The 26211-nt window shown below is 37.8% G+C and overlaps 2 protein-coding genes across 4 annotated transcripts; one reads left to right on the forward strand and one right to left on the reverse strand.

Moving 5' to 3' along the window:
- Positions 1-7: 7 nt before the first annotated feature.
- On the reverse strand, positions 8-3715 carry dhrs7 (dehydrogenase/reductase (SDR family) member 7). The gene is made up of 7 exons (XM_055170120.2): positions 3429-3715; positions 2695-2847; positions 2382-2488; positions 1007-1246; positions 779-901; positions 476-691; positions 8-269 (listed from the first exon to the last, which is right to left on the reverse strand). The coding sequence occupies exons 1-7, from the start codon at positions 3559-3561 to the stop codon at positions 222-224; spliced, it is 1020 nt and encodes a 339-aa protein (XP_055026095.1). The 5' UTR covers positions 3562-3715; the 3' UTR covers positions 8-221.
- A 1063-nt stretch (positions 3716-4778) lies between these two features.
- Positions 4779-18599, forward strand: ppm1aa (protein phosphatase, Mg2+/Mn2+ dependent, 1Aa). Of its 3 annotated transcripts, none has more exons than XM_055169723.2 (6): positions 4779-5121; positions 6480-7351; positions 7532-7649; positions 7744-7855; positions 8057-8114; positions 18186-18599. In XM_055169723.2, exons 2-6 carry the CDS (start codon positions 6497-6499, stop codon positions 18219-18221), a joined length of 1179 nt encoding a protein of 392 aa, XP_055025698.1. In that variant the 5' UTR covers positions 4779-5121; positions 6480-6496; the 3' UTR covers positions 18222-18599. The 3 variants fall into 3 exon arrangements, with proteins under 3 accessions (XP_055025698.1, XP_055025699.1, XP_055025700.1); XM_055169724.2 differs by lacking the exon at positions 18186-18599 and adding an exon at positions 11464-15355 and having other exon boundaries at positions 4780-5121; XM_055169725.2 differs by lacking the exon at positions 18186-18599 and adding an exon at positions 8875-9407 and having other exon boundaries at positions 4780-5121.
- Positions 18600-26211: the final 7612 nt, after the last annotated feature.

A 26211-nucleotide genomic window follows, 5' to 3' on the forward strand; every position in this document is an offset into this window, starting at 1 on the left:
CACAAAATTTGTTTAAATATTTATTAATACAGAAACAGAATACATGAATCAACTGCAGCAAGCATAAGTACAATGTTCCCATATTTAATTATATGACTGAATTATATGTGAGGTTATTTCTTTTCAGTTTCTAGGCTTTTCAGGGCTGTTGGTCCTTCAACTCAAGAATGTACAGAAATGCAAAAAATACATTTTTAGAATAAGATGGAAAAATATTATTTTCATGTAGTCTTGACCTTTGGCTTGCTGAAGTATGCAGAATCTGCATCCTAAAAAAATAAGGGAATATTAAGATCAGAAAAAACCTTGAGTATTGAAGATATCAAGGTTATTTTTTCACTGAATGCTTTTTACATTATATAGGATGATTTTATGTTTAAACCAGTAAGTTGCTAAAAAATGACACGCTTGGTTTTCACAGACTGGATGACAGAAGATCTAATTTATCTTTTCACCGCAAGCTGCCAGTACTTACCAGCCCGGCTTTGAAGTTCTGCACACGTTTTTTGCCCAAAATATTAGTGAAGTACCAGGCCCAGGTGGGAGTGTACTGCCACATATAGCAGAATAGTAGAAAGGGCTGTTGAGCAATCCACATCTCTTTCACATGGTTGGCCAGACCTACCAGGATGAGGCGGACACAGCGCTCCGTAGACATCTTGTGCATTTGATCTCCAGCTGTGGGCACAGGCTAATAACAGAAATGTGCCGCTTAAAACCGATGACAAAAAGACTAATGGTGATTGTTTTATTTTGCTCTATGAGCTGATGTAGGTACCTTGTCAAGCACCTCAGTGAAAGCATTATGAACGATGCTTGATATTACAGGTCCAGGGCAGATGGTACTAATTGTGATGTTTGGATAATCGGTGAGTTCTGTTCTCAAACTGTCAAAAAAACCCTGCAGAAACACAGCAGATTAGTGAAGCTATGCTATATAAACATTGTAGCAGATGATGTGTACAGTAGGCTGGTATGATTATTGTGTCTGTGAGGTTTTTCTCACCTGCACTGCATGCTTGCTCGCAGCATACCCCGTTGCCAAGGGCGCCCCTACAAAGCCTACGACGCTACTGACGGTTGCTATGATACCAGTTCCACGATGGGTCATGTGGGGCAGCACCTGCTTAGTGAGAGATACGGTGCCCAGGTAGTTGAGCTCCATAAGAGCCTGGTACACGTCCACATCTGTGTCCATACACAGCGAACGCTGACTCCGACCGCCGTTATTTATCAGCACGTCTATCTGAGAATGTAGAGTTTTGGAAAATTAGGTCATGTTGAGGGTCCAGGCCAGTAATACAAAGGCCATGGTTGTAATCCAAGGCCAAGAATAGTCTCAGTCCCAACTGGCCTCTTAAAGGGACACTCCACTTTTTTTGAAAATATGCTCATTTTCCAGCTTCCCTGGTTTCGGAATCCGTACAACCGATCTTCGGGTCCGGCGCCACCACTTCCAGCATAGCTCAGCACAATCCACCGACTCCGACCAGACCACCAGCATCGCGCCAAAAAACAACCAAAGAGTTTTGTTATTTTTCCTATTTAAAACTAAGACTCTTCTGTAGTTACATCGTGTACTAAGACTGACGGAAAATTAAAAGTTGTGATTTTCTAGCAGATATGGCTAAGAACTATACTCTCATTCTGGTGTAATAATCAAGGACTTCTCTGCCGCAACATGGCTGCAGCAGGCGCAGCAATACCACACACCGCCCGAAAACAGTCCCCTTGGTTACTTTTTTATAGAGTTGCTAGGGTCACTATCAAGTCCAACTAAATTTAAAATTAAATAACATTTTTGTTGATAATTGTCAGTCATACAGTCATTTTTGCAGCCGCCACTAGAACAGCCAGCCATTTTGCTAAATGTTTTGCCACTCAACAAGGCGAGCTCCGGCGTGGTCACGTGGAAAAGGGACATCAATGCATACCCTCTATAGCATGGGACTATTTTCAGGTGCTGCGCAATATCACTACGCCTCCTGCAGCCATGCAACGGGAGCAAAGTCCCTGATCATTTTCTGTCTGTCTTAGTACACGATGCAACCACAGAAGAGTCAAGTTCCAAACAGGAAAAATATTGAAACTCTTTGGTCATTTTTAGCGTGATGCTAATGGTCCAATCAGATTCAATGGACCGTGCCAAGCTATGCCAAAAGTGCCAGCGCCAAACCCAGAGATCAGCTGAATGGATTCCGAAACCATAAAAATGAAATGTTTAACTCTAGGGGAGCTTGAAAATGAGAACATTTTCAAAAATGTGGAGTGTCCCTTTAAGCAAAGTGCTCAATTCAAGACTTGGTCCTGCTATTTGTGTATTGTACCATTGCTGAATTATTACTAGAAATCATCTGATATGCATTACAGGTTGCATTTACATCATTAAAGTGTTTCAGAGCAATCTCGGTTTTTTCTTGATGCGATGCACGGTCCATCAAATCGAGCGGAAGAACAAGAATATCCTCGTCCTTTAGGGAGGAGCGCTCTAAAGGGAAAAAGAAAATGTATTTCAGGATCACAGTGTGCATACTTTTAGCACATGACTGTGTAATGCAAGGCTAGGAAAGACTTCTGAACACACATTCAGGGTCACATTCAGCAGCTAAAAATGGGGCATGAATTACAGTGTTTTGAATTGGGCTTTTGTGTGTTACCTTCAGTGTCACACATTTTCCCCAAAGCATATCTTACCCAAACATGAGCGTTTCACCCTCTCCAGCTCATTCTCTCTGCGGGCAGACAACACTAGCCGAGCACCAAGTGTTGCGAGCTGATAGGCCAGTTCCTCCCCGATACCACTGGATGCTCCAGTAATCCACACCACTTTCCCTCGCAACTTTGACTCTATACAATGACAACCAATATGAAGCTCATCTACACACATTTACATTGTAAATACATTCAAGTTGCAGTTATTGTCAAGTTCCAGTAAAATTACATTAAAATGCTACATTTATGCATTCGGGACACACTTTAAACCAAAGTGATTTTTTTTCCACTATGTGTATTCTCTGGGAATCAAACCCACAACCTTTTGCACTGATAATACAAAGTTCTAGGGCATACCGTTGAGCTACAAGAACTGTGATCTCAGTAAAAGTATATGCATTGCTAGATTAAGCAATGGGTTGGTGGTAAATATAGCCTAGTGTGAATATGTAAATTTAGGTTGATTTGGACAGTTTTTGACAGTCATTTCTGATTTTGACAATTACTATTAAGATAACACAAAGTGAACAGTCTAGAATTATGTTAGACAAATCAACAACAGAGGGTGCAAATTTCACAATCTTGATACATTGTGTCACTTTATTACAACTGCAAAGACAACTATGAGGAAGATCGTAAATGTCTTTAAAGTATGTACATGACAGATTAACCCCAAACATTTATAGTGTAAACGAATTAGATTCGTATCTGCCTACCTGGTGTGCTGCCGACCTTGTCCGCCCATAATAAAGTCAGATCAGCGTCGGCAAAGATGAAGCGCAGAAGTTGCGTTAGAAAATAAACGGCGATTCCTCCGATAAACAAACATGACCAGCACACATCCATCATGTTTGTGCCAAGACAAGAAGCGATAAACTTCAAAAGCTAACGTTATTAGAGTATTGAGTTTAGTAGTAGTGTTGGTGCTCCTTTCGCAAGCAGAGCGCTTGACAGATCTCTGTGAATTTCAACATAGTGTAACTGTCTTCCGTATCAGGCAGCTCTACCATGTGCACCAAGTTCATTGGCGCAACATGGCCGCCATATTGGGGAGGGCAAACCTGTCCTACAACAGAGGTGAACGGAGGAGCTGCGGTTTTTCTGGATAAAAACACAATAACGTTTTCAATTTACATACAATTTCAATACTTTACGACTACGATTTCGCTCATTGATTTCACTTTAATCTTAACATGGCACAGTCCAAGATATGGGCTGGGAAAGATTAACCGCGATTAATCGCATACAAAATAAAAGTTATTTTTGGCATAATATATGAGTGTGTGCTGTGTGTAATTATTATGTACATATAAATCCACACACATTCATGTATGTATTTAAGAAACATTTACATGTGTATATATATATATATATATATTTATTTATATTTTTATATATTCTATATTGTATATAAATAAAAAAATATATATAAATAAAAAAATCTGACATGAATATATGTATGTGTGTGTGGTTAAATATACACAATAATTACACACAGCACACACACATATATTATGTAAAAAAATAACTTTTATTTTGTATGTGATTAATCTTTCCCCAGCCCTAATTTTCACAATATTATTAAAAATGATGTAGAATGATTTTATGCAGAAAACAGCAAAACAGAAAAATACTCAAGCTAATTTTTTTTACATGCAGGGTTTAAAATGTCTGATTGCATTAATGAAAACATTTTAGATATTGGTTTATTATAAAGTATGATACGAGTAAATGCATTAAGTTGTATTTACTCATGACTAAAGAATACCTTTTTAAAACACTGTTACCCAAGTTTGATGCTTTTACATTCACCCGTGCTTCTTTACCTAAATATTAATAGGCGTTTTTAATATTATCGTCTCTTTATCGACTATATGGTGTTATTTATGGTGTTTGTATTTATTCTGGATGGGATAAAGTGGGCAGTGCTTTAAAGATTATGGATGTTGGATTGATGGTGGAAGGATGTAATGGTGATGACAGAATAATGTACAGATGGAGGGATAGTGAATGAGGGCTGATGATGATGATGGAGAGATGATGATGTCATTCTTTTAAGTGCGCAGCCCTGCTCGATCCACATCCGGGTCCCTTTTGCTGCTGCTGGTGTGCAGAGATTCGGTCCCGATCACAGCGGACCAAAACAGCGGTCAAATCTGACACTTTTCATTTTCCACATCCATTTGGGACGCAGAATAAATGGGAATGATGCATTCCTGGCTTAAACAGATAAGGGAGGTCCGCTCTTTCACAGACTGAATGCAAAGCCAAACAATCCAGCAGCCTGTTTCTCTCTCTCCACCGCCGCGCTCAGTTTATATCTCTTTATTACTCTTCGCCCTTCTTTCCTTTTCTGTTTTTATTTTTTAATTCATCCGCTACAGAACACACAAGGACATTATCTAATCGGTAAGTTTATGTTCTCCTGCGATATACAAATGTGAATGATATATGTAGCAAGTTAGCATGCGTGCTAAGGGAGTACGTCGATGTTGCGTGAGCTTAGCAGGCTGACCCGCCATCTGTATCCGGCGTTTGGCGCTCAGAGGCCCGTAAGATGGTCACTTTAGCCTGAGGCTTCATGCGGGCCTCGCTTGAATTTAACTCGCTATGTTATCGTACTCCAGATTCCAGGAATGAACGTCTTACAGACTTTTTAAACCTGATTTATTTCCCGATTACACACACTAAACGTCTAAATGTTTTGGTTACAGCGAGATGAAGGTGTCAAGTAGAATCGGGGTGTCAATGTTAGCATACAGCTAACGCGTTAGCAGGCTCGCGACACCATGACGTAATGCGGAATACAGGCGCGTGAACATGCGGCAGGTCTGCACGCGCATGTATAAATGTCATATAACCACAGCTAACAAGGGCAAATAACATTCATTGCGCATGTCTGCACGTGAATGTAACCCACAAACATGTCTAATTAGCAGCTCTGTCATATTTACATGTGTCACACGGGTTTATTTTATACAGTACACTGTATAGTGCTCAGAATGAATTGTATTTGATGGTTGTGATTGACGGGTGCTAAATTGTGCTCCGTCCGAATGCATCTGTACTTTTCTATTTTTAGTAAGAGAGTGTGTAGTGTGCATTGCAGCCTGTTAGCTGACGGCCATACATGGCAGGGAACACGTTGTGTGCGTCTGTCTGCTTTTGTGATGCGCGTCTGTGTGTTTACACTTGTGTCTAATACATCTCGTTAGTTTATTTCTAATGTGACCAGTGGTATGACAAGACTTCTGTAGTTTCAGTCATCATGAATTATAAATAGAGACCTTTTGTTTGGTGTGTGTTTTTATACATGCTTCAAGTGACGACATTGTTATTGATGAGTGCCAACCTTACAGAAATGTTTTACAGGTTTATGTAACTTAATTCTTTAAGGTCACAATGATCTGGATGCTGTTTTATATTTGCATGTTAAATTTATTCTCTAAAATTAAAATACAAGATAAGATGATACTGACTGTCAAGTAGTTTGTTTATCAAAGTATAAGAAATGCCCAAATTGTTTTTGTGTTATACCTGTACAGGTCTGCGTTTCCATTTCCACGCCGGTAGTGTCACAAGCATTTAAAACAAAGTTGTTAAAATAGGCACCCGTCTATCATTGTTTGAAAACTAAGTAGTAACAACATTGGTTAAGCATTGGACAGCCTGGCCACTCAAACAATTTAATCCCCGCCACCAGTTACAAAACCAACTTTTTTTCTTTTCTAAAATGCTCATAATTCTTGAAAAATTTTCTGTTTTAGATTCTTAAACCGCAGAGATGGGTGCATTTCTGGATAAGCCAAAGATGGAGAAGCACAACGCTCATGGAGAGGGAAACAGCCTGCGCTACGGCCTGAGCAGCATGCAGGGCTGGCGCGTAGAGATGGAAGATGCGCACACCGCTGTCATCGGTCTGCCCAATGGCCTCGACCCCTGGTCTTTCTTTGCCGTTTACGACGGGCATGCAGGATCACAGGTGGCACGTTACTGCTGCGAGCACCTTCTGGATCACATCACCAGCAACCCTGACTTCCAATGCGGGGGCGGAGGTGGAAGTCCAAATGTCGAGCCCGGCGTTGAGAGCGTAAAAACAGGAATCCGCACGGGTTTCCTGCAGATCGACGATCACATGCGCCAGATCTCGGAGAAGAAGCACGGTGGCTCCGACCGCAGTGGCTCCACGGCCGTCGGTGTGATGATTTCTCCTCGCCACATCTATTTCATCAACTGCGGAGACTCGCGGGGGCTGCTGAGTCGCCGTGGTGCCGTTAACTTCTTCACACAGGACCATAAACCCAGCAATCCACTGGAGAAAGAGAGAATTCAGAATGCTGGAGGGTCTGTGATGATCCAGCGCGTGAATGGGTCTCTGGCCGTGTCCAGGGCTTTGGGGGACTTTGACTATAAGTGCGTGCACGGTAAGGGTCCCACGGAGCAGCTGGTGTCACCGGAGCCTGAGGTGTATGCTATAGAGAGGTGTGAGGCGGAGGATGAGTTTATTGTACTGGCTTGTGATGGCATCTGGGATGTCATGGCTAATGAGGAGCTGTGCGATTTTGTTCGTTCCCGGCTGGAGGTAACGGATGATCTGGAGAGGGTCTGCAATGAAATTGTGGATACCTGTTTATACAAGGTCAGTGTTAAAGAGACCTTCACATGCCTATATTTATTACTGTATAGCTGCATGCACAGCTTTTTATGCATTTACCCTGTGTATGTAGATTTTTATGTTTAAGTTAAATCTATTTAATCTTAGATATTCATTGCTTATTGTTTTATATTTTAACCCCTCGTTTCTTTTGTCGTTGGACAGGGAAGCCGTGACAACATGAGTGTCGTGTTGGTGTGTTTCGTCGGTGCACCGAAGGTTTGTCCTGAGGCTGTCAAAAGAGAGGCAGAGCTCGATAAGTACCTGGAAAGCAGAGTAGAAGGTAGGAGCAATCTGTCTTTTTTTACTAAAGAAATGAGCATTAGTATAATGCCTAGTAAACGTGAGCTTGACCTCTCTCAATTTTTGTGAAACAGAGATTCTGAAAAGGCAGGGGGACGAAGGTGTGCCAGACCTGGTTCATGTGATGCGTACATTAGCATCTGAGAGCATCCCCAACTTACCACCTGGCGGAGAGCTGGCCAGCAAGTGAGTAACACAGCCCCCTCCTTTCAAAATGTTGTTTTGCTGGTAAACAGTACATCTAATCTCATAAAAACCAAGCTGGAATTTTTTTTGGATGCTCCCTATGTAGGCAGCGTATTAGATTTTAGAAAAGAGCTCCTTGTTCTTTCCGTTTCATCTCTCCTTCCTATCAAAAGCTCATACCCGTGTCTGTATTTTTCATAGGCGGAGTGTGATTGAAGCAGTATACAACAAACTCAACCCATACAGGAATGAGGATACAGTGAGTACATCGACCCAAACCCTGTTTGTGTGTAAATGTTGGCATGTTTTATGCAATGGCCAATGAACTTCCAAATTTCTGTCACACTGCATGACTATGTTTGTCATCAGCTTAAGCATTCATGGTTTTGTTTTTTTCCTTTGTGCATGTTTCCATCCTGCTGCATATTGTCTGCTTTATTCCATCCTGGATAGGCTAAATTATGCTTTGGAAAGGGATTGGTCGAATGCAGGAGGGTGTCAAATTAATACAGTTTTAGGACTTTTGATTTATTTGTCAAGTTGCCGGTACTACATTTCTAATATCATATTTAATGTGATTTTAAAAAGAATGCGTCCACATTTACCTGAAAGAGACTTGACTGTGAATCAGATCATTCGGGTTCTTTTCTTGACCTGCGAACCTCGGTGTGCTCTTTCAGTCTCTTTTGTGATTTTAAAATCACGCAAACAAAACAAAAACAATACAACACTCATATCATTTCATTCATATTCATAAGGGACGGTTCGGCTTTTTGAGGATGAATTCCGGTGGGTTGGTGTTAGCATTAGTGGTTTAATGCTTTACGATATGTTGGTGGTGTTTTTCCCTCTTTGGTGCTTTGCTTTTAGGTGCAACATCATAGATGGTTGGGTACTGCCTTTCTGGAGACTTTAGGCTTTTGTTACTTTATTATGGCTGCTGTATCATAATACCAAGAATTTTTCATGGATTAGGTCGCCGAATATTAAAAGTTTGCTGTCAATTTACTTATCCTCAGGCTATCCAAGATGTAGGTGACATCTGAGACGACCCTTCATGTTGCTTCCTCTTCCTGCAGTGACTTTCAAGGGTGCAGAAGCACATTTGAAATGCACCCTTTCTGACGCATTACAGGCGTGTGCTTCGGATTATCGGTTACACTCTCTAAAAAATAAAATGATACTAAATAGCACTAAAAGTGGTTCACTGGCTCAACCATAGGGAAACCACTTTGGGTGCTATATAGCACCTATATGTAGAACCATTAGGGGCGCTATACTCGTGCTGTAGAACAACTTATGGTTCTACATGGGTGCTATATAGCACTTAAAGTGGTTCCCTTAAGAGTGTAATGTTGTAAGTAGCGTTTAATTCTTTTGCACAGATAAATTGGCTTAATATGTCCATATATATGTATCATATATATCAGAAATTACTTGTTACCTGTATCTGTTTTTTTGGTCTCTTAAAGTGTTGACACCCGAGGACTTGCATTATAGAGATCACTGAGGACCACAATTTCTATTAAAATTTTTATTCATTGTTCTGTTACTACTTTGTCACCTGCTCTTGGATGGCGTGAATGAACAGCAAATGTTTATTATTTGGTGAACTTTTGCTTTAAAGGAATAGTCTACCCTTTTGCCACATTAAACTATGTTGTTACCTCAACCTGGACGAATTGATACATATCTATCTTTTTTCGGTGCCTGCACTGTGCAGCGCGTTGTGGGTGTGTTGGCATTTGGCCTAGACCCATTCATTCCTATGGTACCAAAAAAAGTTTTATTTTGTGGCGCCATACTTACTGGTATAACTCCTCATGTAACAGTCTTTAAATAGGGAAAACACAGAAGTGTTTGGTGGCTTCCCTGTTTGGTACCATAGGAATTAATGGGTCTGGGCTAGGTGCTAGCACATTCGCGACGCGATGCGCAGTGCACGCATTGAAAAAAGATGGATATGTATTAGTTCGTCTAGGTTGAGGTAATAACATATTTAAAGGAATAGTCTACCATTTTGCCATATTAAACTATGTCCTTGACAACTGGTGTGGAAAAAGCCTGGTTAGGCATTTGTGACTGTTTCATTGTAACGGGTTAGTTTCCTGCATACACTTTTAAATTAATGACAGGATTAAATCTGCAACATTACTACTAAGACAAACAACAAATCTGAATTTAGGAAACTACCACAATGAAGCCGCAATAAAAAAAACCCGTTGCTTATGGATTTAGATTTCAATTTTTATAAAGTGTAGATTTACACCTGAAACAATTACTGTTTGATATTTTTTTTCAGCCTTTTGACAATATTCAGTCAATATCTTAACATATTTAACTGATTCACAATGCTTTATTTTATATTGCCTGCAAAAGGTGATAAAAAATATTGTTATATATTTTATCTTAGCCTAAACGGTTGGACAGCATAGGATCTTTTCTTGACGTTGAAGGGACATTGCACTTTTTTTGAAGGTATGCTAATTTTCCAGCTTCCCTAGAGTTAAACATTTGATTATTACAGTTTTGAAATCCATTCAGCTGATCTCCGGGTTTGGCGCTGGCACTTTTGGCATGGCTTGGCACGGTCCGTTGAATCTGATGGGACCATTGGCATCGCGCTCAAAAATAACTAAAGAGTTTTGATATTTTTCCTATTTAAAACTTGACTCTTCTTTAGTTACATCGTGTACTAAGGCAGACGGAAAATTAAAAGTTGCGATTTTCTAGGCAGATATGGTTAGGAACTATATGCTCATTCTGGCGTAAGTACCTGGAAATTGCTGCAGGAGGGGCAATGATATTACGCAGCAGTCGAAAATGGGCCTCGTTAGTATCTTTCAATAGCAGGGGACTATTTTGGGGACTACATAATATCATTGCGCCTCCTGCAGCCATGTTACGGCAGCAAAGTCCTTGATGATTACGTCAGAATGAGAGTATATACATACTCGATGTATATCGACCTTAGTACACGATGTAACTACAGAAGAGTCAAGTTTTAAATAGGAAAAATTTTGAAACTTTGGGTTATTTTTAGCACAATGCTAATGGTCTAATCAGATTCAATAGATTATGCTAAGCTATGCTAAAAGTGGTAGATCAGCTGAATAGATTACAAAAAGGTAAAAATCAAATTTTTAACTCTAAGGGAGGCTGGAAAACTAGTATATTTTCAAAAAGGGTGAAGTGTCCCTTTAATGCATTCAAATGTTCCTGCTTTTATGTGCATGTCTGTAGTGTTTGTCACTTCCCAATATCATCAGTATTTCTTTGCACCACTTCAGACATTTACATCAAACACATAAAAAGTGCATCTTTAAGTAGAATATCCTTAAATAGCTTTTTAATACACAACTACATTAAGTGCTATAATTTCCATTAGCTGTAATCGGCGTATCATGTTCTTGAGCCCAAGCACAGTCTCCATCTTTCCAACCTATTTCCATCAAAAATCATTTATTTCACATTCCTCACATATCTATCTTCTTCATTTTCATCTGTGTCTAACGCTGTGTAACACACACGCACACCTTTTCCTGAGTGGTTGGCAGTTGGAGCTTGTTGACATCTCACAAGCTGCTCTCCTCCTCTCTCCATTGAAGGACTCTGCATCCACGGATGACATGTGGTAGCCCCGCCCCTTTAAACACCGCACAGAGTTTACAACCCTCCAGAACCCCGCACAAGAACCGTTCCACAGGACCCAACACCAGTACCCTGCACAACAACCCTCAAGCAGACGACTACCACAAGACCTGCACAAGAACTCGACCACAGCCCGGCTCAGCTGCTCTGGACTGCTCAGAGGAAGAGGAGGAAGGGACTGAGAGCTCCTCTTTTGTTCACATAACCTTCCTTCTTCAGAGCAAGGCAATGGTACCTTCTGGAAATTTCTGTATACTTTTATGTCCCGAATCACTTTTTTCCCCCAAAACCTTTTATTCTTAACCCTCTTAAAAATTGTTCTTTTTTTGGTGTAATTATTAATTTGATTCACGTTTCCTTGTGTGTTTGTATATTTCAGCTTTTATTTCTGTGAAGTGCAATTGTCTTGTACAAAGAAAAGCCTGTATCAAATGCAGCTTGAATTTTAAGTTTATAAAAAAGAAAAAAAAGGCACATCGTTATGCCCGTCCTGCTTTTCTGTTTCCTCTCCAACCGTCGAAAACCAACACAGCATCTCCCTCCTTTTATTTTTTAAAAAAATATGATTTTTTGTATTGTTATTTTATAAGTGAAACGGGTAAATGATATGGGCTCACAGCACAGTACAGTAAGCTTTTTGTAAATCCATGGCACAGATGACAGTAATTATGTTCTCCTCAGTACTACTGTTTAATTTTTTTTTTCTGGTGGGGTCTATTTCCCCCTCTTCCTCTGAGGAAACCGCTTTAACTCCTGCTTAAACTATAAGCTGAACTTGTGTGCCTGTGTGTGTGTGATGGAGAAATAAGTGATTTGTGTGTATGTGTGTGTGTGGGTGCATAGTGAAGCTCGTTTTATGGGTAAGTGTCTGTTACTTGATTGGACGAACCCTGACTTTACCCGCCTCCTTTTTCATCATTAACACTATGGCTTTTCTATCTGCATTCAGTGTTCTGCACTTTTGCAGCTTTTGGTTTGGGAATGGCCTATAGGAGCATCCTAGTGCTTGCTGGAAAAGGAATTAAGAAGCTTGTATTCAGAATTGAAGCAAGGCCTCTATGGTGTGTATGTGTGAATGGACGTGTGAGATTGCATGTTTTATTGTGCTTAAAATTATGTGGGTTTAACTGGGATATTTAGGCTTTTTGACACATATATATGGCTTTAGCTATAGCGCTCACTTACCCATCTGCACTACTTGGAGAGAAAGCGTGTCACCACTCTATACTTCTATGCTTCATTTTAGTTTGATTGTGAATCATTTATTTTAATGTCTTGAAGTTTTTAATTTGAGCATTTTTTTTAAAAGAACAAATCCAGTGTAATGCAGTGAGCTAGCCTGGTTTAAGGCGGAGCCTGCTCGTGTTCCTCATGGGACTAATAAGGAGCGCAACAGAAAACTGTTTGCTGCTAAGTGTGTGATTGATCGATTCATTCATTCATTTGAATGCTCATAGTTTATTTTCTCTTGCACCTTTCCCCTCTTGTCCCAATGCTGTATGTGAGAGAAGTTGAAATGATTGTCACTTCTAAATGTTTGTCACAGTAAAAACATCTGTGTCCCTACCTCCTGAAACTAATTCGTATTTTTGTTAAAAGTTTTAACCTGATCTCACAGGGAAATGTGACTGTTTTACAAGGTGGTGATTTTTAGTAAGAGTTTGTATAATGTGAGTACAATTGTTAGCATAAGGGTCCACCCCTAACCACAACAGTGGACGCAGATTACATGCAAACGTATGAATAAGATTGTATAAATTGCTAAAAAAGTAAAATAGTTACGAATTGCCATGAGATTGTTGAGCATTGTGCGAGCATTACCTTGAGTCTAATTAATAGACTGATCTTTTGTCCTAATCTCATTTGCATACTGAAATAAGAGTGCGTAATTTGTCTTTTTCATAAATCTCACAGGGTGATTTATTAAACTTTAAAACTAATATTGTAATAAAATGACAATCTAACAGTGTATAGCTAATGTAAACTAAAAGAACCTCCCTGTTTCCTCTTTGCTTTTGGCTTGTGTTATAACATGAGCTTGATGATCATTGTGCTTTTGTGAGATGTTTTCCCAAGTGGAAGTTGGATTATTTGTGAAATAAGAGAATTTGCGAAAAATAAATATGTAATTAATGGGATAGTTCATTTTAATGTCATGTAATCGCCCTCTTGTTCTACCAAACCTGACTTTCTTGATTCTGAAACCATATTTGAACCATATTGTCTCATTTTATATATGAAAGTGAATGTGGAGTAACATTCGATTTGTTCCAGTTAAGATTGTGCAGGTTAAAAGCACCATCAGGGTGAGTAAATTGTTTTTTGTTTTTTTATTGGATGAACTATCCTTTAAACAGGACAATTTTAGGATGGAATTAGAGGTCAACATATGTTCAAGATATGTTGTTGTGTCTGCAAATCTGCTGTCGCTTTAGGAATGTAGACAAGAGGAACAACACTGTTGGTTTGCTTAACCTTCAGTTACAGGACTTTAACAAACTCACACATAAAGTTGGCGTAAATGGCAACTCGGATGTTGTTTCATTCTGTTTTCATTGCAGCTGTTTTACATTGCTGTTGTACAGGTTTGCTCCCGTCCAGATAGATCCACACAGATCAAAACTGATGCAGTTAGGACAAGACAATTGAGTTTAGAGGTTACATACTGGCAGTGAAAATATACATCCCCCAGGAATAGACTAGAAGTGTTATGAATGTGTTTTATTGCTATGTCTTGTCACTCAAACTGGCAAAGGCATTTTATAAGGAAATTCATATTGTGCTTGAACCAGTGCGTTTTAATCATTTTAAAGGTGCAGTGTGTAAATTTTAGTGGCATCTAGTGGTGATGTTGCAAATTGCAACCAACGGCTCAGTCCACCCCTCACATTTGAAATGCATAGAAAAGCTACGCAGCTGCCACAGGACAAACATATCATTGTTGGAGACAACTTAGTAAAAAAGTTTGTCCGTTAAGGGCTTCTGTTGAAACGTGGGGGAACAAAATGGCGACCTCCATGTAAGGGGACCCTCTGTGTATGTAGATAAAAACAACTAATTCTAAGGTAATAAAAACATAACAGTTAATTATGTAAGGTCTTTATACACCACTGATAATATAGTTATGTATATCATTATGCATTTCTGTCAAGAGATCATTCAAAAAGTTACACATTGCACCTTTAAGTTTTTGGGTTTACTTTTGTAAAATTCAGCATTTCAGCTTTCGGTTGTCGATTTAAGATCCCGCTTTTAGTTTTATGCTCCCATTTCTGTGGTTGCTTGCTCAGTCGTGTTAGCTTGGTAGCAGATATTTTTTTATTATTATTATTTGGACCTGCCTTTTAATGTTTAACCCCAGTGATTAATGCAGCCTGAATGCATCCTGCAGAACCCCTCCCTTAAAAAGCTCTCATAGTGTGTGTTCATAGAGGACTGTAGCTTTCTTATGTTACCGTGCCCCTTACATACCGCAATTTTGTGCAAAAGGGAACAAATATTTTTTTAGCATGTTGTAATTCAGTGGCTCAACCACTTGGACACATTCTCATAGATATTCAGAAAGTATTTTACTCTGGAATCCCACCTCTGGCCCCAGCGGGATTATTATTATTTTTTGCTGATTTCAGTCATCTGCTGTCCTCATAAGCTAAGCTATTTTTGTTAAATAATTGATATGTATATTTGTATTCATTTATAAATATGTACACAAAATGAAGTGAGTAATCGAGGATAATCTTTCCTTCCTGTAACCCACTGTGACCCTCTGGTCATCTAACTGTTCCACTGTTCATTTTTGGTTGTTTTAATCTTTTCAGACTGGAAATAAACCTATTTTATTTGAAAGTACTGTTTTTTTCTTGTCTGGTTGTTTGTGTCAAAAAAAGCCCAGTAAAGGCTGTTTACAAGGTAAAATGAGTTAAATCAGCTCAGGTGTGTTCTAGTGTTCAGCATACTGACTAAAAGTTAAACATCCTTGGGACTATATTAAAAAAAACATTAGCACTAGCAGTAAATTTATAAGATGTTAACTTATAAACTCTCATGCAAGTCATATTTAATAATATAAAAAATTAAACTGGTAACATCTACTTGCACTTTTATTTACAAAATAATTCAGGCTTTTGATTGCAAAGTGACAGATATGGCTTAATAGTTCTCAGAAACGGCTTGAAAAGTCTGTTATGTGACCTTTCTAGCCTGTCTGCTGTGTCCTTGAAAAGTTAAACCTTTCAGTTTTCCGAACTAAATAGATGGTTTCTGACCAGAAAATGTGTTAATTAACTTGTGTGAATACAAGAGTTATCAAGTAATATGATTAATTGTTTTGAATATTTCAGAAAATCACATAAAAAGAACGTGAGTAGTGTAGTGGTGGAAATTTTGGTCTGGAAAATCCCTATCAGGGTCCAACACTGGGGTGGTACCCTCAAAGTAACACAATGAAATGTTGTACCTTTTGGGGACAATATTGTGTCGTAAGGACTTAGGGGCAGTTTCCCGGACAGGGATTAGTCCTAGACTTAAATAAATGTAAGAGCTGTCCAAACTGAAAACAACTTGCACTGAAATATCTTAAAATATACAAGTGCCGTTTGTTTTGCCTCAAAGTGCACACAAGTAATGTTGTTAGTAAAACATGTTTGTTAAAACTAGTTATATTTCCTAATTTAACTAAGGCCTAGTCCTTTCTTAAGCTTTTAAATGTACACAATAGGTCCTTAAAGCAACACTATGTCGTTTTTTTTACATTAAATAATTTATCTAAAATTATTTAAGTGATATAACAACATTTAAATGGACAAATTGTACTGTTGCTGCCACCTGAGCCGCCTCCTAGCTGCTACAAGCACACTCTGAAAGTGGTGGTGGAGGGTAGGAAACACAGCCCCGCCCCTCCCCCTGCCTGCAGAAGAGTGTCTGATACCAGGCACTGTTGCGCTTTTCAACCACATGGGGGAGCTGTAAGTCAGTTGTTCCTGGAAACTACATAGTGTTGCTTTAAAGTACAGTAATGTACCCAAAAAGGTACTACATTGTATGTTGTTTTGTAAAGGTACAAAACTTAACCTTAGGGTTACCCCAGAAACAGATTTAGTCAGCCTGTGTAAAAGGGGGCAGTCACTCTTCTTATATGTCTTCTGTTTCACACAGTTTGCCTAATGTATTTGGTTTGTCCTGTTCTATGTTATTTTATTATTGTACACAGTTTTGATATTGTGTTTTTGTTTTGCTCGTTTGACAGTTTCTGTTGTTAAATTGCCAGGTGGGGGCAGTGTTTGATGGATTGAATGAATAGCCAGTAAAAACAATAATCTGCAAGAGACTCTTGGTTAAAAACAGTGGTGGAGGTTGTGCAGAAGTACAAATGCTGCCCCCATAGTACTAGTAGGTATTGTAGTTCTTAAATTGCAATTAATTAAAACATTTTAGTTACAAAATGTAATATTCTTTCAAGCACTTTAACAAGCCTTAACATAGTTTATTTTAAAATCAAAATAATGTTTTGAAGCTTATAGGTTTACAAGACAGACAGATTCTGAGCCAGATTTTATACATCTGTAATCAAAATAAACTTCATATCTAATGAGCTCATACCTAATTCTCTCAATTTTTCACTTGCATGCAGTTGTGTCCTGGGAAGCATAATGATTAATCACCAAATAAAAGTTTGTGTTTACATCATGTGTGTGTGCCGTGTATAATAATTATGCACATATAAATACACACACGTGCATAAGGAATACTTAATGTAAATACTCATAAATTATTTATATTATATATACATATTAATACCTGTGAGTTCAATATTTCTCATGTAAATGTGAATCTATCATGACAAACTAAATATTTTTGGAAAGGTCTAAGAATGTAGTTTTCATATTTCAAAAACTTCTAGCAGTAATAATAATAATGCAGTAACTGTAATTTATTCATTTGTGACAAGAGTATGCAGCAAACCAACACAAACCTCACTTTTTTAATAATTGTATGTATTAAAAATAATACTATATTGCTGTTCACTTTTTATTTATTACAAATATCTGTAAACTGCTATATAAAAAATATATTTTCACCTTCAGACACTTAAAGAGTCGTCTTTCAAACAAGACCAAAATTAGGCATCTAGACCAAAAAAAAAGCCAGAGTTATATTAATTTGAACGTGTACATCACCTTTTCACCACCCCCCCACTCAAAAAGGGCTGCGCCAATTAAAGGGTTAAAATATAAAAAAACTTATTATAAATGCATAAAAAATATATAATGCACAGTACACACACACATATGATGTACACAAAAACTTTTATTATGCAATTGATTAGTTGTGATCAATCGTTATGCAGCCCTAGTATTGTCCTAGCCTCTCTCTCTTGCTCGCTCTCTTTCTCACTCTCTCTCTTGCTCTTTCTCTCTCATTCTCACTCACTTTTTTGTCTATGTGGATGGGACAATGTTTACTAAATCATCTAACCCAGCTGTGTTTGCATATGAATTTACACCATTTTTATCAATTTTTTCTTTGACTGACCAAATATGCATGAGAGAGAACTGTTGTACTGCTTGCGTTTTCTTCATCTTTTTGCTTGTGATTGTGGCCTGTCTGTTGCTCACCCCGTTTAACTCATGTCCTGTGCATATTTCTGTCTAGAGACACTTATTTTGTTCTTTTCCTCCAGGATCCAGATATCCTTTTCTTCAGAGGTTTCAGCTAGACACCGCACAAGCCCCTTTTTCTCACTTCTAAACTCTCCTGTTACTTTTCCTTCTAATTTTGTCTCTCTAAGCCTAGTTTTTAATGGTTTAAATTCTAGAATCAGCATCCTATTGGTTAACACATGCACATTTAGTTTTGAATCTCTGTCCTCGAGCAATTAGACCTTGCATAAAAGGAGCTTGCTTATAGTGTATGGTAATGCCACATAGTTCATTCCACTGAATATATCACACATGATATATAAATGTGGCATAAACAATGTTTTCAGAAAGCTAATTAAATTTCCAGGAGAAAAACGAGGCATTCATGTTAAGCAACTGAGGTGCTCAGATGCAAAAAAAACGCTAAACGCCACCTCTGTCAAAAATGAGATGATGATATTAAACCGAATATTATACGTTTATTAAATAATTTTGCATCAAATCAGCTTAATCCTAGCCTCGGGCCATTTAGAAATACTTTTTTTTGCAGAATCCATTACGAGTTTGATAAAAAAAGCTCTTGTCTGACGCACTTTTTTTATCTGCGCTTTTAAATTTTTGTAATTCATTTTTGTGACCCGTATATGAAGTGAAGAAGCTCTTTAATTGCATAATATGATGCAAGAATTGTCCATAAATGAGGGAACAATGTTGCATAGACCACTAAATAAAATGTATAACTGTGGTTCAGCCACTTGTTCAGCAGATGCAATGCTGTTTTCTGTTGTGATGTTCTGATAAGAGCACACAGACGACCTGGGGCTTCTGAAGGGACCAGTCCACAGTCAAACTTCCTATGTAAAAAGAGTCTGTGGAGAAAAAGCTTTTCATTGGTGCTAATGGTACAGATTACCTCAGAAGCGATTCAGGTGCTTTAGAACAAACCACATTGGCCTCAGACGGATCCAGCTGTGTGCTTTTATAACTAGTGGATAGCCATAATCTTGTTTCAGGTTTTATCTTCTTTAACCTCAATGGAGGAATTCACTAAGAATGATCTGTGCCTGCCTATTATCTTTTATTTACTGATGAAGTATGCAAGTCAGATAATTGTACCAACAAATCCAAAATCTGAGATCTGGCTTACTTTTCATCTAGGCACCCAAACTAGCTACATGAAATGTCAAAAATGCGCTTAACTATAGATATGTATCTGGTTATATGGCCATAGGGGTATGTTTAAAAACAATGTGGCACTATTTCAACACAGATAGTATTCACTGTAACGAATTGCTGTAAAAAATACAGCATTATTTTAAAAATACAGTTTTTTACAGTAATCAAAAATACAGGCAAAGTCTGTAAATTAAAATTACAGCAACAATACTGTAAAAATTACAGTAACGGGCTGGCAACCCTGCTGCCAGTATTTTACTGTAAAATTTACAGGTAATTTTTTACAGTGTTCCTAATGATTACAGTTTTTGCTCAGAAATAACACACATATATATGGCGCAGATGTTTAGTGAATTCGCCCAAAGTGCAGATTTATACATTTGATGTCAGAGCTGTTCAGACAGCTATGCTTCCACTGTATGGTGCTTAATATTGATTAATGACTGAATAAAGATGAAATCCTGCATTCTTCACTGGCTGTTTTGTAAGTAAGGAATTTTTAAAAGATTCAATATAAAAAAAACTATTGAAGCATCTCAATTGCATTGTTATATAAAATGTCATGATTAGGAGTAGAAAAATCTCTCATCTTCACTTTTTAAACCGCACTTTCAGGCTGAATTGTGTTCTCAGTAAAGGTCACTATAGTGTGTTAGTGACACCCTTAGGTGTGAACTTCCCTCATCGTGGCATTTTGTGTCAGACACATATACACCATATATCAGTTCTCATTTGCAGATCAGATTGATGTCTGATGCTTGATGGCTTCAGGAAAGTGTCTCACCCACAAAAAAAACCTTGAGTGAAGTGAATATTGCTTCTCTCTCTCTCTCTCTCTCTCTCTCTCCTCTCTCAAGCAGGTGCCACTTTGAGCACTAACAATAGTGCTTTAAGTTTTTCGTTCAATTGCTCAGTGGGACATTTTCTGTTTCCGTTTGCCATTTGGAAGAAGGGATGTGGCTAAAAGAACCAAAGAGGGAGAGATTATGTGGCACATCAATGTAAAAGTTTGGTTTGTTGGTAAATATGCAAATGATGCATTGGTAGGACATCCTGTCTGTTACAATTCTTGAGCCAGTGATGACATAAAGACATCATTCAGAAAATAATCAAGAAAAAAAGGAATATAAACAGATTATGCAGCTGCAATGCTGGAGACAGAGGTGGTGTTCTCTCAGAATTTAGGTAACACAACCACCACCAGAGTTAGTTTTTAACAAATGACCTATAGCCTATAATATTATATCATATTTTACAAACAAAAAAGCCCTTTCCCAAAAAATATGTTCTCTCACAACGTTAAACTAATTTGATCATTTTAACAGATGGTATATTCAAGAGTCATTTATTTAGCTGTTGCTTTTTCTAAAGTCACTTAGCACTTAATTTAAAATTTTAATTAGTTTTTTCTTTATATTACTTTGCAATATTGTAAAGTTTGATATTCTGTATCAATCTAATGTGGGTACACATAAAATATATATTTTAATCATTTTAAAAAGCCTTTACATTGTTTAGTAAAAATTAACCGCAGTGTGAAGGACGTGCATTAATTAAGACACACGACTCACAGATTGCCTTGCCCTTTAGCCTATAAAATGTAGTATTGTTTAAATAAATACATTACTAAATTGGATTTTTAAACACTGCAAATACACTGAAATATGTCTTTTGAAGCTCTTGTTTAAATGTGATCGGCAGGCGCAAGCTACAATCTTAATTTAATGAAATAAAGACGCAGTTATTAGCCTACAGGTCACGGCTTTGATGGGTAAAAACTGCGTAGATAAGATGAGGTGTACACTTGTTCAACTTTAATTCATTAACTTACTAATTAAAAATGTCCTTAGGCTATTTTTATTTCGTTTAATTTCTTGCATTTAAATGTTTTGAGACACAACTGTACAATCTTTTCATAAATTCAACACAATCTTATGGCACTATAACTTGCTAAAATTGAAATTAAAATGACACGAGCTTAAATTTATTCCGTTTCAGTATAGTGAGTTATTGTCTTTATCGACCATTAGAAAACCTAATCTTATGTTTGACAAAAACATTGTGGACATCTAATGGCAATTCGTACATATTTTACGAAGTGGCTAATTTCGTACGAACACATTTATACATTTTTGTACGATTCGAACATTCTCACGTCTCTTCCCGCGACACACTGACTGGATCCATTCTGGAGTTTCCATGCGTGGCCACGGTTCGAGTGGCCCACTATTATTCCACATCAGGTCGGATGGAGTAAGCAGGGCTTTGGGTGGTCCAACAGGCCCCCTCTGTCCACAAAAGCGTTGTGCCCAATTATGCTGAGGACGTTTTTGTACTTGAAGGTTGTTGATTTACGGCTTGTAGTTCAACTGCCTCCAATTACTATTCAGAGAACATGTAAGGTAAAGCCGTGCGCATGTAAACACTTTCTAGCTTATATAAAATACTGAAGAGTGAAAGTACATTCTGTTGTTCAGGTAAGACATCTAAATTTTGACAATCCATTTTTTCTAATATATGTAATTAATTGTGTTAATAGGATAATATAATAATTATATGTTGGTTGTTTTAACATTTGCAAAATGCTAGATTAATGTTATGTAGGCCTCTGCCGGTTGAACTAACGGCTACATACAGTTATGGGTTAGTAGCGATGCTTAGTTAGACAAGTCTATAATGTAACATGAAGGATATTTTATAAATTATAATTAAATATTTTATAGATATTTAAGAACATTTGACTGAATGGTTCTTTGAGGAACGAAAAATGTTTTTTCTATGACATCGTTCTGAAGAAGCTTGTAAGTAGGCTACCTTTATTTTTAAGAGGTTATATAAATAAAATATGTTAGGCTACTTGATCTTTCTCTTTTTTTAAATGTCTGACCAAATGTTAAGTTTTTTTTTTAAATTTAACCTTTTAAAGAAAACAGTGAAAACAGTCCAAAAAGTGCAGACCCATCTCCTGTTTTTAACCGTATTTAGTATTATCTTAGTCGATAAGATAAATAAAATGTTTGCTAAAAATCTAAATTGTTTAAATTTAATTGATAAGGTTTTCTTTGTTGGTTCTTTGACCTGTGTTCCCTAAATTGTTAAAATATGTTTTTTTTCTGTCCAGGCCATTATTATTTATATACGAATGGAAAAGTATTGGATTAAATATTTTAGATTTATAAGTTTGCATGTTAGTCTGTGAAACTCCGAAGAGTTTAAGTAAACAGAACTCTGACGTCATCTTAAAGCACTTAAACAGTTGTCAAGATTTTATTCAGCATATTTTGATGAAGGGTGCTTTTGCAGGCTGTTGTGAAACATCAGGTGATTGCTGAAAAAAGCGAATCTATAGCGTCTCATTCAAAAGCCACTGATCTCTAAAACAACGTAAACTTGACAGCAATTCTTGTGTTGGGGTTTAAATATATTTCTGAATACCCACGTGGCAGCAACAAAAAAGTCCATCCCACCATTTTCTTATATACTACACTGTCATCACTTTCAAGTGTAAAAATCACCTCATGTCCATCTCTAAAACAAAATCCCTACTAATTTTTTCCAGAGCATTTTAAGATGCAGAAGGCTAGACACTGATAACATTTTTAGGACAAAAAAATCACTCTAATATTCCAGTCTTTTTTCTTGATTTTTTTTTTTCAAAAATTGAGTCTGAGAAAAATCCATACCCTGTTAAAATTTCTTCACAGCTATTCAGACACAGTTAAGACTCATAGCTGACCACACTGTCATTTATAGCTTTGCTCTATTGAGTGGCCTTCACCTCTGAAACGTTCCTTTCATTACAGTGTATGAGTTCTCTGTTATATAGTTCCCCGATATGTTTTTTGTGTGTGTGTGGGTCTCTGCACAAAATGACTGCAAATCTAAAGTGAAATCTTAATCTGAAGCAAACAGTTGATGCAAGCAGCCACAAAGAAGAGATGTGAATACGCAAGTCAGCAAGGTTAGGAGAAACTGAAAGTCGCTCATTCTTGCCGAGCTTTGCTTGTTTCCAAGATTCAATGGACTTTTCTTAAAAATAAAATGTGTGTGAATCTAGTACAGTGAAACAATAAAGGTCACTGAAATCCTTTTACAACGATGACCCTGTAATCTATAAAGGATCGTGTTCGATCTCCCTGCGCTATATTCAGCTCTTTAACCAGAATTGAAGGGGACTTTTTTGAGCTTATGTATTATTATGGTATGTGAATTGAAATCATATGCTCAAAATACACTGTTTCTTATCTTTTATGTTGAAAATTGAAAACATTGACTGTTCTTGTACCAGTCTGCTTGTGTGCATGTGATTATAGTTGTATGACAGATGATAACAATCCATCCCAAACACTGCATGTGCAAGTTGTGAAATGGACATTTCTCCCTGACTAAATATTTTTGCCGTTTTAGGCATCTTATTTTAGGGTGTGCAATTTTTTCGTCTTTTTTCACAAACCCATAAGCCAAAAAGTGTCAGGCAAACAAGAAAACGAACAGACAATGTTATATTTGCCTTCACCTCTGTGTTCGGAGGGCAGGTGGAGGGCACAGAGAGACAAGAAAGTGAAAGAGTCTGTGAGCCTTAACAAGCTCCAAATAGAAAAAGAACATCATTTTCATTAGGCTGCCAAACAATGCGAGAGGCCCGTGTGTTTTTGGGGAGGTCTTCTCTGTTTGTGTGCGTGTGTGTGTTTCCTTGGGGTATTCCTCACCCATGAGTGTGTGTGCGTGATTGTGACTGACTGTGTGTTTTTTTCAGGGACTGTGTTCTTTCCTGGCTGCTTTGTCTCGGATGGTATTGTGTGTTTCTTTAAGAAAAGACTTCCTGGTCAATAGGGAGTAGAGTACTGTGAACTCAACAGCCCCCCCAAACACACACTCGAACCCCTCTCAGCAGGCTAGGGAGTCGAGAGAGAGAGAGAGAGAGAGAGAGAGATTGCAGGATGGTGCAGTTATGGGGAGGACTTGTTGCTAGGTGACTGACAGGCAAGTGCTCAAGTCAGGGTCCATTTTTCTAAATGCTAAAATCTCTCAAAAATGTTTGACAGAGAAGGTAGAAAATGGTTTTGGCTGAATAGATGCAAAAAATCCAAACATATTAAAGATTAAGAATATCAAACACAAAATAATTGTTGCAATCATCACTTTTTAGATTTTTTTTGGGTGATTATTACCTCGATTTCTGCAATGCTGGATTCTGATTGGTCAATCACAGCATTCTTCTGACAAATATTTAAGTAAAATGATAATGAGAATATAGGTGTCAGGGACCATTAACTTCTTTAAAACTGCTTGTCCCATTGTTGTTTATGTTTCAGATATGTGAAAGACGGAGACTGTTTGTTTGTGTATGTGCGTCTGAGCTGTGTGATGTGATTGCTGAACTTTAAAATAACCCTAACAGATGGCTTTGTCTGTTAGTTGATTGGCTAAAAGGATCAACCTGTATATCTTTACAAGGATAAACTCTCTTGTACAAACCCACTCAACTACAGACCACCTCTCTCTCTCTTTCTCTCTCGCTCTCTCTGTGTGTCTCTTTCTCTACATAAAAGATACTGCAGTGAACAGATAGGCAGAGAAAAGCTAAATCCTGAACATTCCTCTGTAGCGTACATGGGGGCTTAAGGCTTGATCTCAGATTTATGAATCACTCACTGTAGTGTATCACATCCCCTGACAGAGTAAGACAATCACACAACCTACATTTACTCCTAACTGTGTGTGTGTGTGTATGTGCCTAGTGGAAGTTAAAGTGAGATGAATCTCCACTGTCACTAGTTGTCAGAGTCACTATTTCAGAATCCACACACACAGAGTTAGATTTTTTTTTTCTCTGCACTTTTCCTTGTCACTATTGAGTGAATCAACTGCCTTGAGACAACCAAATATATGTTGCCCCCAACACACACACACACACACAGTTTTCAGATTATCTCAGGAAAATGAGATGTGTCAGATTGGCATTTGACATATGCCCTTAGTACACAGATAACAACTAGCCGTAAACATGCTACTGACACACACATATTACTGACCTTGTCTACAGCAAACATTCAGTCTATCCACACCACGCACACACTAATGTTCTCTTTCTGTAAGCCGTAGCTGAACTCTTACAGCAACTTTTATCCTCAGTCAGATGCGTGTAAAGAAGCGGATGTAGAGATTATTTTTTCTTTAAAAAGTGCAGCTCCAGCTGACATCCTAATGTCTAGCTGAAATGCTCCCCTGTTTATTAAAATTATTCTAAAGACCTTCCCATTCACTTAAACGGTGCATCTTTTTTGTCGTTTTATTTATTAGCTTCTCAATTTTTTGCTTTAGGGTTAGAACAACTTTTTGTTATATAAAAATGACATCCTAACCCAAACCCCAATTCTAACCCCAACTCCAAGCTTCCATGGCTTAAATATAGACAAAAACATGGAGAAACCTATATATTAAAGGTGCAGTGTGTAATTTTTAGAAGGATCTCTTGAAAGAAATGCAAAAAATATACAAAACTATTATCAGTGGTGTATAAAGACCTTTTAAAGTGAACAGTTATGTATTTATAACCTTAGAATGAGACATTTTTATCTACATACACAGAGGGTCCCCTTACATGGAAGTCGCCATTTTGTGCCGCCATGTTTCAACAGAAACCCTTAACGGACAAACTTTTATACTAAGTTGTCTCCGACAATGAAATGTTTGTCCGGTGGTGGCTATCGTAGCTTCTTTATGCATTTCAAAAGCGAGGGTTGGGTAGTGGACTGAGCCGTTGGTTGTAATTCGCAACCTCACCACTAGCTGCCGCTGAAATTTACACACTGCACCTTTAAATAACCTCCTTAAGCAAATCTAACACTAAATCCACTCGGAAATGGTTTAAAATACAGAAAAAACTGA

The sequence above is a fragment of the Misgurnus anguillicaudatus genome, chromosome 11 (assembly GCF_027580225.2).
Source record: "Misgurnus anguillicaudatus chromosome 11, ASM2758022v2, whole genome shotgun sequence".
Lineage (NCBI taxonomy): Eukaryota > Metazoa > Chordata > Actinopteri > Cypriniformes > Cobitidae > Misgurnus > Misgurnus anguillicaudatus.